The sequence below is a fragment of the Theropithecus gelada genome, chromosome 7b (genome assembly GCF_003255815.1).
Source record: "Theropithecus gelada isolate Dixy chromosome 7b, Tgel_1.0, whole genome shotgun sequence".
In the NCBI taxonomy this organism is placed as follows: Eukaryota; Metazoa; Chordata; class Mammalia; order Primates; family Cercopithecidae; genus Theropithecus; species Theropithecus gelada.
Window position 1 is genome coordinate 32,385,866 of NC_037675.1, and position 17,978 is coordinate 32,403,843.

General features: G+C 37.0%; 1 protein-coding gene across 3 annotated transcripts in view; it reads right to left on the reverse strand.

The window, feature by feature from the left end:
- The window catches only part of HEATR5A (HEAT repeat containing 5A), a 123,876-nt gene that overhangs the window by 48,493 nt on the left and 57,405 nt on the right, over positions 1 to 17,978 (reverse strand). For all 3 annotated transcript variants that reach the window (XM_025392547.1, XM_025392550.1, XM_025392549.1), the window contains exons 15-20: positions 14,501 to 14,664; positions 14,244 to 14,419; positions 6,246 to 6,351; positions 5,419 to 5,609; positions 3,379 to 3,538; positions 707 to 896 (exon numbers count right to left, since the gene is read on the reverse strand). In XM_025392547.1, coding sequence (XP_025248332.1) covers positions 707 to 896; positions 3,379 to 3,538; positions 5,419 to 5,609; positions 6,246 to 6,351; positions 14,244 to 14,419; positions 14,501 to 14,664 — 987 coding nt within the window. The remainder of the gene's footprint in view (positions 1 to 706; positions 897 to 3,378; positions 3,539 to 5,418; positions 5,610 to 6,245; positions 6,352 to 14,243; positions 14,420 to 14,500; positions 14,665 to 17,978) is intronic.

Consider the following 17,978-nt stretch of genomic DNA (forward strand, 5'->3'; position numbering starts at 1 on the left):
CAAGTGATTCTCTTGCCTCAGCCTCCCGAGTAGCTGGGACTACAGGTGCACACCACCATGTCTGGGTAATTTTTTGTATTTTTACTACAGACAGGGTTTCACCATGTTGGCTAGGCTGGTCTCGAATCCTGAGCTCCAGTGATCCACCTGCCTCAGCTTCCCAAAGTGCTAGGATTACAGGTGTGAGCCACTGTGCCTGACCTACTTTAGTTATTCTTAATTTGAAAAGTTTATTGCAACACAAATTATTAGGCAAAGAAGAACCCAAGACTATCAGTAGGTTATACCAAATTTTCATAAAAAGTGGAATTAGAAATTGCCAATAAACTTAGCCTCGCTTGTATTAGTTAAGAATTACTTTCATGTATTATAATCATGTAATACTATGCAATTTGAACAGCTTGCAATATTTGAAATTTTGGACTTAGTCATTTATTTCTTAAAGAGAGATCAGAGCTCTTTGGATGATTCTGCTTCATGTCTGTCATTTTAACTGTTAAGGAAGGTATCTTTAGGAGATACGTAATTGTCGAAATATTGTACTCTGTCTTTTCAAGGTAAGATAAATCAGGCTGAACGGCATTAATACATTCATTTAACAAAACATACAGCACCTATCATGTGCCAAGCATACAGACCACGAACTGAATTCATTTTTATGTGTATTATTTTTAATGTAAAACATCACAAAAGCAGCTATGCACACCTTGTAGCTCTGGACCTAACGTGGTAATAAGGGCATTCAAACAGCGACCAAGGCTTTGGTGAACTTCAGCATGAGTAGGAGGCACATTTAACAACAACATTATAATAAGAGAAAGGGTAGGTTCCACATGCACATAATACAGTGGGCCAGCAGAATCAATGATCAGTGATAGAGAATGTAATGCCCAGGTCTGTAATGACAAAGAAAAACAATTAAAAACATTACAGCAGCATTAAGAAACATAAAATACATTAAGTTGTTCCTTTGTTGAAGCAAGTAATAAAGTAACAGCAAATGTGTATGCTACTACTAATGCGGAAAGAGAAATGGAGGACTTCCAACTCAGAGGCAATCATCTAATTTAGAATGATATAGTTCATCATTAAGAATTGCAAGTAATAGTTGGTACTTTAGCTAAGAGCTTGAATCAAATCTAGTTTGTTGAAAAACTTTATTGTTTAATCTATAGAAAGAATGAAAATTCAAGTTTTTAAAAAGATGCAACAAAATCTACAATTACATTCAACAATATGGACAAATCTCTTGAACATAATGTTGAGTGAAGAAAGCCAGACATAAAAGAATATATGTTGTATGATTCCATTTACATAAAGTACAGAAGCAGGCAAAACAAATTTATGCTGTTGCAAATTAGGATAGTGGTTATCCTTGGTGGGGGTAAGTAGTTAACTAGAAGACAGTATGAGAAGTGTGTATGGGGTATTGATAATGGGCTGTTTCTTGATTTCAGGTGGTGGTTACATAATGTACTGTTTGTACATAGATATGTACATTTATGACAGGTGCACACGCGCACACAGATACACACACACACACACACACACACACACACACACACAATGGTTTAAATGAAAAAAGACTGGCCATATATTGATAACCACTGAAGTTAGGTGATGGGTATAATAGATTCATTATAGTATACTTTCTAATTTTGTGTATGTTTTAATGTTCTATAACAAGAAGTAAATTAAAAGCTCTCTCTTCAGAAAATGAACTGAAAAAGTTTTATTCCTCTTATCAATGGATGTATAAGAAAGCTTACAGTACTTTAAACGCTGCAAAAATGAGCTTCTATTTGTTAGGTGAGAGACAGCAATCAAGAAAATTCAGAAATGACACTGGGAGCTGTGGAAAGTATATGAATTAATCAACAAAAAAGGTATTCAATATAAAACTAGGTACATTCAGAATAGACTTGTTGAAGAGAGAGAAGAATATAACAGAAGCAAAAAGTACTATATATAAAGACGGGTGAAAAATGGAAACCTTGTAAGTCAATTCAGTCAAGTACTAGATGAAGTGGAGGAGGCAAGTAGTAATATGGTAATTCAGAGAAGGAAAGCTAACTGGATTAAAGCTTGATGAGATGGTGGTTATATTGGATCTTAAAAGACTAAAAGATGTGGAATATCAAATAGGCATGTAAGGAGAGAAGAGAAAAAGAAAATAATGTAAATGTAGACATGAGAATGACATGTGGATAAATCATCTGTAGAAGTGAACACTTTGAAGTAATAACAGAAAACATCTATGGGGTCAGTTGATGGGACTGGAATAAAGAAGTTGATTCAAGAAGCAATAAGCACTTTGTCAAGCTTTTCTGCAGGGAAGTGGCAAGATGAAAATCTTTTAGGAAAATGAATTTAGCCTTATATCTAGAGAGAGTTGGAAAGAAAAGGACTAAAAATGTGACGAATTAGGAGGCTATGACAGTAATTCGGCACACATTAATAAGGGAGACAGATAAGATGACAGAAGGGGAGTAAAAGAACAGGAGAAATAAAAATCATTCCATATTTGATTAAGATAGGAGAATGATGATTTTATTGACAGAAATGGGTAAGATATGTACAACGATATGATAAAGTGGTTAAGAACAGGAGTTTGGAGTCCATGACTTGTGTTCTTGATCTGATTCCATGATTTATTAGCTTTTCAGTTGTGAGCAAGTTGCTTAGCTTCTTAAGCCTCAGTTTTATTTCCCCATAATGGGCTATACACCCTAATAAATTATTACGAGGACTAAGAGAATTACTACGAGACTTAGAAGAATGTATCGTAACACCTGGTACCTATTAAGTTCTTTAAAATAGTAGATGCTATTATTATTATTTAGTATTATTATTATTTTTGAAATAGGGTCTGGCTCTGTTGTCTAGGCTGGAGCGTAGTGGCACAATCTGGACTTACTGCAACCTCTCTCTCCCCGGCTCAAGCCATCCTCCCACCTCAGCCTCCCGAGTAGCTGAGACCACAGATGCTCACCATCATGCCCAGCTAATTTTTGTATCTTTTGTAGAGATAGTGTTTCACCATGTTGCCCAGGCTGGTCTTGAACTCCTGAGCTCAAGCAATCCACCTGCCTCGGCATCCTAATGTGTGAGATTATGGGCGTGAGCCACCACTTCTAGCCCAGTGCTATTATTAAGATGGAACAGATACGTTTTCAGAAAAACACAATGAAATTGACTTCAGACATTCTGAGTGTGGGAGAAGATTTTAATTTTAAAAATCCATCAAGGTTAACAATGGCTTCCACAATTACTATGGGGGGAAAACCATATTCACAAATTATTAATGTTCAATATAAACACATTCTGCATCATCTACAAATCATGAATTTCAAGGGAAGTATCACACGAGGTACCCACCTGCACATCAGGGGAAGTGTTGTCCTGTGCCAAAGTATAAAGGATTCCAATACAAGAATTTAGGTGTTGAGAAGAACTTATTCCTCCTAAATACCTATGTAGGGACCCCAAGGCCAATGAGTGTCCTGTTCTGGTAACCACATCCCTTGCTGATTTCAATCTGTAAATATGAAAATAAAAATAAATGGTAATCACTGCAAAAGAAAAAAAACCCAAAAACTAATGCATGTACATTGTCACTTAGGCAAAACTTTTTATATGGATAATTGCAAAATTTAGAAATATATTTTTGGCTAACTAATAAAAAATTCTGAAGTAACCGAAAGGCATCTTGCAAAGGAAAACATTTTGAATCAAAATGTCTTCATATTATTGATTAGTTTAGTATGAACAGTTTCAATGTCTTTCATATATACACATGAAGAAGGTTTTTAAGACAAACATTATTATTACTTTATCATTAAGTTACATTTTAAAAACTCAAATGCTGAGATACTTCAATTTCATAGAGTTTCAACTTAATTTTGATTTTAAAATTAAATAGGCCAGGTGTGGTAGCTCACGCCTGTACTCTCGGCACTTTGGGAGGCCAAGGCGGGAGGATCACTTCAACCCAGGAGTTTGAGATCAGCCTGGGCAACATAATGAGACCCTGTCTCTACTAAAAAAAAATTTGTTTTAATTAACTGGGCATAGTGCCACAAGCCTGTAGACCCAGTCACTTGGGAGGCTGAGGCTGGAGTATTGCTGGAGTCCAGGAGCTCGAGGCTGCAGTGAGCCACAATCACACCACTGTACTCCAACCTGGGTGACAGAGCAAGACCTTGTCTCAAAAATAAATAAAATTAAATATGAGAAGTTAACATTTATTAGGAATTTATTAGAAATTACTGTGTGCTCATTTAAGTGGTTTATATTTAGCCCTTCTTTAATACTCTCAACAACCCTGAAATTCATACTATTATCAGTTCCTGTTTATAGATGAGGAAACCAAAATAATAGCTCAAATAGCTCTCACAAAGTAACCAACTATCAAATGGTAGAGTTGGGATTAGAGCCAAGTTAATAACCTGACTCCAGACTTCAAATCAGACATACATATTGAGTAGACTCCAAGGTCAAAGTGCTATCAATACTACCACCACCATTCCTAATATAACTTATTATAGATATATAATACAACCACAAAGTTTTATTTGTAGGCTTTTTCCCCATATTACTTTAATATTTACTATCTCATTTACTTTAACATTCTTAAGTAGGTAGCGCAGTACCACCTGGAATAGAAGAACACTGGCTGAGAGGATTAAGTAATCTATTGAAAGTTATACAACTGATAGAAATGAAAGTACAGGCTGGGCACGGTGGCTCACGCTTGTAATCCCAGCACTTTGGGAGGCTGAGGCAAGCGGATCACAAGGTCAGGAGTTTGAGACCAGCCTGGCCAGCATGGAGAAGCCCCGTCTCTACTAAAAAAATACAAAAAAAGTAGCTGGGTGGTGGCATGTGCCTGTAATCCCAGCTACTCGCGAGGCTGAGGCAGGAGAATTGCTTGAACCCAGGAGGCAGAGGTTGCAGTGAGCCAAGATCGTGCCACTGCACTCCAGCCTGAGCGACAGAGCGAGACTTCATCTCAAAAAAAAAAAAAAAGACATGAAAGTACCGTTTGTTTCCTTATCTGCAGCCTACAGTCTTTTTTCCTGTAGTTTGTTCTTATTACTTATCATATATACATTTTACATTATAAAACTGTATAAATATTTCACTATCCTAAAGTCCATCCCACTGATGATCAATTATATCACTCATATAGATTCTGATCTTTATTATATAAAGACTATAGCTGAAATAGTAATAGTTTTACGTGCCAAGATCAGCAGGCCAATTTTTATTTTCTTTCCTTTATTTTAAAGCAGTCAACATTTGACAATTTTTCCTAGTTAAATCTCAGCATGAAGATCTTACTAGTTCCAACAAACCAGAAAGCTATACCCAGTTTTGAAACATAGCCCCTGAGTATTAAATAAGAAATTCACTTACTTGTCAAAGCTAACTTGAGCTAATCCAGCAGTAAAAGCTCCATCATCAAGCACTTGGGCTAATCTAGCCCACGCCTCTGCAGCTGCACATCTCAGCAAGGGGTTGGTACTTTCTAGGGCTCCCGTAACTAATGTTAGGGCAAATCTTTTCATTTCTTCTGGACCTAAACATCCCTTGGAGAGAGCCACGTACTGAAATATGTAAAGAACAACCCAAACTTACAATTGTAGTAAATTATCATATCCAGTTAGGAATGTATATTCTGGATAACCAAATCCAAATATGTTCATACTTGGATTACTACTTAAAAACAAATAAGAACACAAAAATCCACACTGATAATACATATATAATTCCTATTTTTTTCCCACAAAGCACTTTAGAATTTTAAACCTCCAGGCAGCAATATGGCAATCAATTATCATTAAGGTATAAATGGTTTGAAAGAACATTAACAGAGATGTCCACAAAATAAGCGACTAATGAAGTCTATCATATTTTACTGTACGTAGAAACGGTAAGTCATAAGTAACAACGAGCTGGATTTGGTCCACAGGCTATAGTCCATCAATCCCTGGCCCAGGATATCAGGATTGGTAGGTTAACGCATGGCTCTATGCAGAGATCATAGGTTTGATTTCTAACAAGTTTTATGTGGACAAAAAGTTAAAGGAGAATTCCAAATCCTGAAAACTTTTCATCAGGAGATTAAGAAAAATGAAGGAAAAAAGAGCATTTTAAAAACATCATCCTCCGACAAACTTCATTGGCCACAAATTTTTTAAAAAATGAAACAAACATTTAAATAAATAAATAAATATAATTACCTTCAAGAAACTAGAAACTGAAGAGACAACATGTAACTGAACCACTTGCTGACGAGCTCCTTTTGTGTGCTTTATACTGTCCAAAAGCTGTTCCAATATAGGAAGCCTACAATCAGAAATAACAGGATTTAAAAGCAAAAAGACTTTTTTTTTTTTTTTTTTGAGATGGAGTCTCACTCTGTCATCCAGGCTTGAGTATATTGGCACCATCTCAGCTCACTGCAACCTCTATCTCCCCGGCTCAAGAGATTCTCTCACCTCAGTCTCCCAAGTAGCTGGGATTACAGGTGTGTGCTACCACATCCAGCTAATTTTTGTATTTTTAGTAGAGTAGTAGTTTCACCATGTTGGCCAGGCTGGTCTTGAACTCCTGATCTCAGGTGATCTGCCCACCTTGGTCTCCCAAAGTGCTGGGATTATAGGCGTGAGCCACTGCCCCTGGCCTCTGAATACAATTTAAACTTCACACTTTAGGTTCTTTAAACTACTGCAGTAATTGTAAGTGTGAGAATGTACATTCCAATAACTGGAAAACTAAAATTTGAGATGATACCAACAAAAGTAGTCAATACTGATATAACTCCACAAAAATTTATATGTAACACATAGCCTCACAGAATTTGAGGCAGGAAGACTGCTTGAAGCTAGGAGTTCAAGACCAGCCTGGGCAACACAGTGAGACTTCTTATTTTACAAAAAATTAAAAAGTTAGCCAGGCATAGTGGCACATGACTGTAGTCCTAGTTACCCAGGAGGCTGAAGCAGAAGGGTCACTTGAGCCCAGGAATTCAAGGTTACAGTGAGCTATGATCATGCCACTGCACTCCACCTGGGTAACAAAGCAAGATCCTGTCTCAGAGAAAGAAAGAAGAATAAAAATGATTTGAAAAGTGCTAAAAAGGTAATGTTAAATGAAAAAAGCAAGGGTTAAAATTGTTTTACATATAGTATAGTCCAAAGTATATTTTCAAAGCATAGTTGGGGATTCAAAGAGCTATGCTGCTTCTGGCTAGCTATAGATGCGATCATAGCTCATTGCAGCCTCGACCTCCTGAGCTTAAGTGATCCCCCCGCCTCAGCCACCAGAGTACCTGGGACTATAGGAACACATTACCCACACCCTGCTAATTTTTTTTTTTTTTTTTTTTTTTTTAAAGAGATGAGGCCTCACTGTGTTGCTCAGGCTGGTCTTGAACTCCTAACTTCAAGTGATCCTCCAGCCTCGGTCTCTGAAAGTACTAGGATTATAGGGTAAACCACTGTGCCTGGTCATTTTTCTTCTTTTATAACGTTTCTAAATCCAAATTTCATTATATACATGTACTAAAATTTATTCAACCACTCGACTACTGCTGAGAAAAATATTCCAATTTTCACAATTCTAATTAAGATAAATATAAACAATATTTCATGTCCTTATAGAACAGAGGTTTTAATTCCTTATGTCAAGATTAAATACATATAACCATAAAATAAACCACCCCATTTTACCATTAATTTCTCTCTTAAAACATTGTTTCTATGCCCTATACTTCCTTTTCCCTCTTTTCTGCCTTTAAATGAGAAACCTGAAATATACTGAAGATAACTTTTTCAGTTGTAAATTATCTTGATGGCAGGAAGGGTAAAGATTGTAATTTTATCTTCATCTCCCTAATAACTTGTGTTTGGCATGTAGTGTAGACAGTCAGGCGTGCTTGTTGAGCAAGCATAAAAGACAACAGCATCAGGTAATTAAACACAGGGCATGACTGGCTGAACATGAAAATACAGATATACTTTTATCTGACCTTAATGTACTTTCAATAATATCCCTAAGTCCTTTAAAACTAGATCTCCATCATTCTACTGAGGCTACAAGGCAAGCCGTCCTGTAAATGGCAATTTTGTTATCAAATCAGAATAGACATGGGGATCGTGCCTTTAAAAAACCTAATTGTACAAGGAGTTAAAAGGGTAAAAAGGAAGGTATGAAGCTATGTGTACGTCATACGGGTTGGGGAAAGCAGTATGTATAAAATCAGCTCATAAAATGTAATAAAGGCCAGGCACAATGGCAAACACCTATAATCCCAGCACTTTAGGAGGCCAAGGTGGGCAGATCACCTGACGTCAGGAGTTTGAGACCAGCCTGGACAACATGGTGAAACCCCATCTCTATTAAAAATACAAAAACTAGCCAGGCATGGTGGCGCATGCCTGTAGTCCCAGTTACTTCAGAGGCTGAGGCAGGAGAACTGCTTGAGCCAAGAGTGGAGGCTGCAGTGAGCTGAGATGGCACCACTGTACTCCAGCCTGGGTGACAGAGCGAGACTCCGTCTCCAAAAATAAAAAATAAAAATGAAAGTAAAATGTAATAAAATGGTGGAGTACTAGGAATACTTAGAAAAGTACTTATTTCCTTACATCAATGTTGTGTTTGTTATAATAAATTTGAAAAACTCAGAAAAGCACATGAAAAAAAAATTTGCCCCAAATCCCACCACCTACAAAGAGCCGCCATTAACATTTTGACATCTTTGTTCTTGTCTTTTCTCCCTTAGATCTATGAATAAATTTTTAGAAAACAGAGATCGTATTGTACATACTTTGTTAATAACTTATTTTGTTTCCCCTAAACAACATTATCAGGGATTTTCCCATCTTATTAACTATTATATGGTTTCACTATAATAGTATTAGTGAATAGGTATTAATATTATATATTCTGGCAATATAATTTATTTAACCAACTTCCTAGTTTGGATCATTTATGCTATTTCTAATTTTTCTTATTACAAATAACATGCTAAATATCTTGCATATGAAAATTTTTCTGGTGGCTCACACCTGTAATCCTAGCACTTTGGGCGGCAGAGGCAGGAGGATCCCTTGAGCCTAAGAGTTTGAGACCAACCTAGGCAACATAGTGAGACCTTATCTCCACTAAAGAGAAAAAAAATTAGCCAGTGTAGCGGTGCCTGGCTGTAGACCCAGCTACTTGGGAAGCTGAGGCAGGACGACTGCTTGAGCTTGGGAGACTAAAGCTGTAGTGAGCCAAAATCGCACCACTGCACTCCAGCCTGGATGACAGACTGAGATGCTGCCTCAAAAAAAATTTAAAAAACAAACAAAAAAAGCTTTCTGTCCATTGTTTAAGTGCATATTTAAGGCTTTTTTTTTTTTTTTTTTTTTTGATGGAGTCTCGCTGTGTCACCTAGGCTGGAGTGCAGTGGCGCAATCTCAACTCACTGCAAGCTCTGCCTCCCTGGTTCACGCCATTCTCCTGCCTCAGCCTCCCGAGTAGCTGGGACTACAGGCACCTGCCACCATGTCTGGCTAATTTTTTTGTATTTTTAGTAGAGACGGGGTTTCACCATGTTAGCCAGGATGATCTTGATCTCCTGGCCTCATGACCCACCCGCCTCAGCTTCCCAAAGTGCTGGGATTACAGGCATGAGCCACTGCGCCTGGCCAGCATTTTTTTTTTCAAGAACATTATTTATGCCCAAAGCACCCTATAGGAAGATTATGGAGGGTAAATGTGACAACAAAGGGGAATTAAGAATAACTGTGTGATCAAGCTCCCAAGTTTAAAAACCTATAACGTCATTATTAGATCACATCCTACATCTGTTATCGTGAAATTGTATCACACTTAAAGTTATAAAAATACATAAGGTTAGAGATTAAGAATTATGTCATTCTGTACTATAAGTTGACTTATACTATTACTTCTTGACCACATTCATGGACCAAAGACTATAAAACAGGATTGTCAGAGCTCAAAATCTTTTTCTTCATTCTCTGCCCCCAATCCTGAAAGAGATTGAATATACTATTAACTAATCAAGGATTCAAGATATATGACACCAATTCCTATAGAGATCTCAACAAAAGATTCTGATCTTCAGGAAGATGGAGATGACTTAGTAATATTGAATTAGTACTCATAAGTAGTATCAATTATAACATATAATTATCAGTTTGGAATGAAATGATAGGTACTAAAAGTTTTAAGTCTAGATGGAATAAAAATGCAGTTAACTGAATAAAGGGCGAAGATGCAACATTTGAAAATGCTGACTTATTTTACATTATACATTTTACATTATATACCCTTTAGACAGAGGGTACACACGTATACACAAACAAAACAGTAACCACAAACAAAAACAAAATAATACTTTTTAGACAGAGGGTATATAATGGCAAAATTTTTTACTACTGAGAATTATAACTGTTTAAGCTTTTCCTCTCTGTCCATCCATTCACAAGTGACATAATTTGTTGAAGCAGTCCATTTATCAGAATCACCTAAGGAGTTTAAAAAATTTCAGTGCCCACCCCCACATTATGCATACCATACTAATCAGGATCTTCAGTATCTTAAAAATTTGTCTGGATAATTCCAATGTGCAAGTCAAGGGTGGAACAATCCTCAATTAAGGAACTCATTCTTTGCAATTAGGTGAAAATCTATTTAAAAGCAACCACAAACACAGGCCAGGAGCAGTAGCTTACACCTGTAATCCCAGGACTTTGGGAGGCTGATGTGGGCAGATCACCTGAGGTCAGGAGTTCCAGACTAGCCTGGACAACACAGCGAAACCCCGTAACTACTAAAAATAAAAGTTAGTCGGGCACGGTGGCACATGCCTGTAGTCCCAGCTACTCGGCAGGCTGAGGCAGGAGAATCACTTGAACCCGGGAGGTGGAGGTTGCAGTGAGCTGAGATGTTGCCACTGCATTCCAGCCTGGGTGACAGAGTGAAACTCTGTCTCAAAACAAAACAAAACAAAACATAAAATAAAGTAACCACACACAGGCTGGGCGCAGTGGCTCATGCCTATAATCCTAGCACTTTGGGAGGCCGAGGTGGGCAGACCACCTGAGGTCAGGAGTTTGAGACCAGCCTGGTCAACATTATGAAACCCCATCTCCACTAAAAAATACAAAAATTAGCCAGGCATAGTGATGCATCCCTGTAATCCCAACTACTTGGGAGGCTGAGGCAGGAGAATCACTTGAAATCCAGGAGATAGACGATGCAGTGAGCCACCGCACTCCAACCTGGGCTGTCTCAAAGGAAAAAAAAGTAATCACAAACAATACATGATTGAGATCAATATTATTTCTTTTCTGTATAAAATATCTTGACTTTCCAACCTTTAAACATTTTTGCGTTAGAACCCTACAGTCAGAATAGAGAATCAACTAATTTAAAAGACAATTACGTATGCATTAATAAATTGTGAATAAATTGTGCATTAATTTATATTAAATAATATATTATTTCCAACCTTAGGACAACCACATGTTATACAACTGTTTAAACGTAAGGCTAACCACAATAATAACAAAATGGCTTGAAATACTTGGTTGCTGTTTAAATATAGATACTTTAATTAAGACGTTTCTTCTCTATAACTCAAATGTAAGGCTGAAAAGCAAACAGCCTGATATGTTACATAAATATCATATCTGGGACAATAGGAAATTAGAAACTTAACTTCACTATTCATGTAGTTTCTATCTTCTGGTTCTGTAACGACACCTACTGGAGACTGCTGATATTGCTTATAACCCACTTTCTGTACCAGGGATCTTGCCAGGGTCACTTCTTTATATTTACATTTTTGAGACAGGGTCTTGCTCTGTTGCTAAGGCTGGAGTACAGTGGCGAGATCTTGGCTCACTGCAACCTCTAACTCCCAGTATCAAGCGATCCTACCACCTCAGCCTCCCTGTAGCTGGGACTACAGTTGCACACCACCATGCACAGTTAATTTTTGTATTTTTGTAGAGAAGGGGTTTTGTCACGTTGCCTAGGCTGCTCTTAACTATTGGGCTCAAGCAATTTGCCTAACTTGGCCTCCAAAAGTGCTTGGTTACAGGTGTAAGCTACTGTGCCTGGTCATCTACTATTTTTATTCCAAAACAGTTAGAATCCTGTTTGTTCCAAATTTGTTAGAATCCAAACAGAATGATAGGGTTTGCTTTTATCTGTTCTCAATGTTTTTATTAAAACAGACAAAACCTCCCCTTCCTTGAATATTCATTATTATTATTATAATTTAGGTGGGGATACAAAAACTATGAGCACATTAAAAAATTCATTAAACTTAATAAGAAAGGATCTTCATGAAACTACAATTAGGCAATAAATCTGAAAAGAAAACTTCTCTAGAATAATAAAATCACTTTTTTAAGAGGAAAGGCTGTAAAAAGCATATTTTCTTTTTTGCTTTTCCACTTTAGACCCATCAAAGGTAGTGGAACCATTTAAGAACATCCTTAATTTAAACCCTTTGCTTAAAAGGCCAGCCCTGTTTTATCCACAGTAGTTACTGGTATATTAATCCAAATTAATTATTTTAAAGTAATTATATGCTCTATAAAAAGGTAGTTAGAGACTAGTTCAAATTTCATCCTCTCCATGAATCTTTCTTTGAATATTCCAAATCACTGTAATTTTCCTCTTCATTCATTAACAATTCAGTCACATATTCTCTTATCACCATAACCTTATAGTTACAGTATATACAGGAAACACTACAAATACATTTGGAAAAAACATTATCTTTTGAAACTGAAGCTAGTAAAAATCAGTATAAATTTCATTCACTTTTCTACGCAATGAAAGCAAATTATTCTAAGACCTGTTTCAGAGAGGTGTTGGTGATGAAACTAAAATATTTTTCTAAGTCTTCACCAAAGACATCAAGGTAAATTCTCTAACTGGTATCCTCTGGAAGACATAACTGGATAAGAAGATATAATAAAAGCTATGATCTAGTCAAATGCATTGTTGTTGGTCGAGAGACAGGAAATGAATGAATGAATCAGTGTGGATAACAGTGATTTGTAAACTATTATTAGCCACAATAGCCTATGAGAGAGATTCACTTCCCATTTAGTTTTTTCGATAGTAACAGAATTTCCTGGATAGTGGATTTTGATGCCTGAGAAATGTGTATGTCCAGTTACTAATTAAGAAACTATCATTCTCAATGAGGAATTATTATCACCCTTTGGTTTTTCAAAACGAAAGTCCATTTTTGGGGGAGGCCATCTTGTATTTATTAATTTTTCACATACAATAGCATAGGATAGAAGTCCCTACATAGTATGAGGTATACAACATGATGTTTTTAATGATGTTTTGCTCATATATACATTGTGAAATAGATTACCACAATCAAGTTAATTAAATATCTATTATCTTTGTGTTATGTATGTGTGTGTGTTCTAAAGCACGGGGTCCCCAACCCCTGGGCCACAGACTGGTACTGGTCCATGGCCTGGTACTGGTCCACAGCAGGAGGTGAGTGGCAGGCAAGCAAGCATTATTATCTGAGCCAAACTCCTGTCAGATCAGCAGCGGCATTAGATTCTCACAGGAGTGTGAACCCTATTATGAACTGTGCATGTGAGGGATCATGTGCACCCCTCACAATGCCTAATAATCTGAAGTGGAACAGTTTTATCCCAAAACCTCTTCCTATCCCTACCCAGTGGACAAATTGTCTTTTGCCGAACTGGTCCCGGGTGCCTAAAAGGTTGGGGACCACTGGTCTGAAGTTCACTTTAAGTGAACTGATAAAAACCATTTAAAATCCCCCCAATTGAAGACAAATCCCTGGACCTATAATGCTTCCAAAAAGTTTCCAAGGTAAGAAAGCCTATGAGACCTAGTCTAAGAAAAAACCTAGTATGTGTCTTTGTAATGACTGCTCATAAATCAATATTCTTATGTCATTATTTTTCATTTGTATTTTCAGCTAGACGATAAGCTAACTGTGGGCAAAGTATTGTATCTACAACAGTTCTAGTGGTTTTAGGCATTTAAATCATTTCTCATTAAATATTAGTCAAATGAATAATTAAACAAGAACTTTTATTTCACCTTCACCTGTCATTTATAAGAAATTACTTACGCTAATGAGATCTCTGGCAACATTCTTCTTACCCACCAGTTCTCTATTTTCCATTCACTGAACCATTGAAGATATTTACCTTTGAGTTTCTCCCACATGAGCGCATACAACCCCAAAGAGCTTGGCTGCAGAACTAATAACTGATAGTGCTGGAGGCAGGGGCTTAGGCACTGAATCTCCCTCTACATCTTTCTCATAAATCAAATAAGGGTCATATTCAAGACTTCCGCAAGCAACACCATTACCAAGCAGGAGCTAAAAGGGAAAAAAAGTATATAAGGTTTTAAGATCACTGTTCACAGATTGAATCTACTCAAGAGTAAAAAATGGCCATACCTGTTCTTCAATAAATCTATGGTCAGTCTCTTGTAACAAAGGACTTAATATCAAAAGATCATCCTGATGACAGAGGGGTGGAAGTAAAAATGTAGATGCTGACACCTGAATATCAGGGGCAGTCAAATCAGCAGCCAGCTCTTTGAGGATAGCACAGAGGTTTCCTGTTGAGTCACAGAAAAAGAGCAATTAGTACTATTGGTTATCTGGTGAGAGTATGGGGTTTAAAACTCAGGTTGAGCTTTAATGCACCCACTGGCCAACTTTAACATATCACAGCCGAAGATTTTATTTCTCATTCTTGAAAATTGCCCTAGAAATGACTGGCTCAACTATGTGTTGCTAGTCACAAGGTTAAGAATTGATACTAAAAGAAAATCTCAAAGTATGTGTGTATGTGTGTGTGTGTGTGTGTGTGTGTGTGTGTACATACCTGATGGTATAAAAATGACATGAAATATAAAAATAGATGTAAAAATAGATTTACAAAAGCAGGTTTGTTTTTTAAAAAAGCACAGTCTGAAAAAATTTATAAGAATTAGCCTGAGACCAGGCATGGTGGCTCACACCTGTAATCCTAGCACTTTGGGAGATGAAGGTAGGGGATCACTTGAGGTCAGGAGTTCAAGACCAGCCTGGCCAAACATGGCAAAACCCCATCTCTACTAAAAACACAAAAATTAGCTGGGCATGGTGGCGGGTGCCTGTAATCCCAGCTACTCAGAGGCTGAGGCAGGAGAATCGGTTGAATCCGGGAGGCAGAGGTTGCAGTGAGCAGAAATCAGCCACCGCACTCTAGCCTGGGCAACAGAATGAGAGTCCACCTCAAGCAAAAAAAAAAAAAAAGAAAAAAGAAAAAAAGAAAAAAAGAATTAGCCTGAAAAAACGTAGACATGTTATTATGGAAAATTTCAAACATATATAAATTATAGTACTATGATGATGCCTGCCCCTACCCCTTCCAGCATACGCTCATTATTCACCTTTACCAGTTGCAACAGTATTATTTCACCTACATCCCCATTCCTGATTCCACATTCCTCCACATTATTTTTAAGAAAACCCTAGGCAACACATCATTTCATTCATAAATATTTCATTGTGTATCATTAAAGTGAAACACATTTTATTTTGAACAAAATCCTGCTATACAATCTCATGTTGTTTAAAAAAAAAACAAACCACTGAACATCAGATACCCATTCAGTATTCAAATTTCCAACTATCTCAAAAACACCTGTTTTTGTTGCTTCTAGATCTAGGTAAAGTGTACACATTGCAGCTAGTTTATCTTGTCTCTTTCAATTTAGTATTCTCCCTATACTTTTCCCCTCTCTGGCAATTTATTTGAAGAAACAAGGTTATTTGTTTCGTACAATTTTCTACAGTCTGAGTTTTCATGATTATAGGCCCCTGGTATAGGTTAATTTGTTCTTCTATCTGTACTTTTTAAAAAAAATAAATTGGTAGTTGGATCTAGAAGGGGCTCATTTTTGTTTTTGGTGGTGGGCAGGGTGGGTGCAGGTTAGTTCATAAGTGGTATTGTGTTCTCCCATAACACAAGAGACAACATATGGTTGCCTCTCTAACATATACACTTTGAAAAGCTGATCCATTTATCACATTGACTGCAATTATCACCTCAAAGATGTTTTATCCTAATTTCTGCTGGGTTATCAAAAAATCTTATCCACAGAGAGCTTAAATGGTTTTTGCCAGTTTGTAACTTCAGTACTGCAGGAATGAGTAAAAATTCCCTTAGAAAAATGTTTACACTCTTCGAAGTGTTTCTTCGAACAATTGCATCAGGATGAAATGAGGACTGGGGTGATATCCACTGATCAGAAGCGGTAGGATGAGTTAGGAAGGGATTACTTGCCATCACTTTCTGTATCATTAGCAGCAGTAACAGTGGTAACAACAAATATTTATTGAAGTTTACTTTTTGTTTTTTAACAGATGGGGTCTCACAATATTGCCCAGGCTAATCTCTAAATCCAAGCCTAAGTGATCCTCCTGTCTCAGCCTCCTGAATAGCTGAGATTACACCCAGTGCTTGGCTTACTGAATACTTAATATGTGTCGGGAAAGGTACTAAAAGCTTTACATATAACCCTCATAGTAACCTAATAACGTCAGGTTAGTATGTTGTTTCACAGGTAAGGAAACAGGAACAGGGAATTTATTACTTGCCAGAGATCATATGGTGATCACACAGCTGTCAGACCGAAACCCAGTTAATTGGGCTCCAGAATTTGAGCTTTTAACCACTGTGCTGAATCACTCATCCATCCAGATTGTGTTTAATAAGCTACAGAGAAAGATTTTATTATATTTAATCTTCCTTTCAAGAAAGTATACACTATGGGATACCAATACATACATATAACTATAATAGGAAGGTAGGAACTATTATGTTTCATAAAAGATAAAAACAAAAGCACTATTAAATTTAGGGAAAGGAGAGATTACATACAGGAATTAGGAAGAGTGGACAGGGATCAATGAAGTCATAAAGATTGAGCAAATGAGAGTTGCTCAAAGGAATGTCTAAGTTTATGTATATGACACTCAGCAAAATAATTCTGTTGGTAGTACAATATACAAGGTATGTTTGTTCCTACAGCTATGTGTGAAAATAGTAGAAAATCTCTACTTCTCAGTTAAAAGTGATTACTTTCCCAGCTGTCCCTGGAAAAAGTACCTAAAGATAATTAAGATAATTTTGAAATGCAAATAAGCTTTTGTATAAAAATGCATGACTAACTTGCTGATGAGTTATTTTCAGTGTAGAGAATATTAAGATATTTGAAAAGAAATCCATACCTAAACTAAGACAGGAAATAAAAACTAAGAACTCAATTTTTACTCCAATCCTTCGGAAAACTAAGTCACTCTTAAGACTCTAAATCTACATCTGCTGGACAGTCATGAAGAAAAGTTGTTTCAATTCTTAGATACATTCCACGTGGCAAAAGCAATTTCTTATTATGTCCTAGACACCGACTCTTTGACAACACATTGGAGGAACTGATAATATCAGAACTTTATTTATTTATTTAGAGACAGAATCTCTGCCACTCAGGCTAGAGTGCAGTGATGTGATCTTGGCTGACTGCAACCTTTGCCTACTGGGTTCAAAGGATTCTCCTGCCTCAGCCTCCTGAGTAGTTGGGACTACAGGCATGTGCCACCATGCCCAGCTAATTATTTTGTGTATTTTTAGTAGAGATAGGATTTCATCATGTTGGCCAGGCTGGTCTCAAATTCCTGACCTCAAATGATCCGTTTGCCTCAGCCTCCCAATGAGCTGGATTATAGGTGTGAGCGAATGTACCCGGCCTAGAGTTTGTTTTTTCCAGAAGTTCACAGCAAGTCCTGACTTTGTCTCCTAACGAACACTCTGGAACTGATTTGAAATATATATACATGTATATTCATTATTCCTTTAGGACTCCTGATTGCATTTCCAAACTCC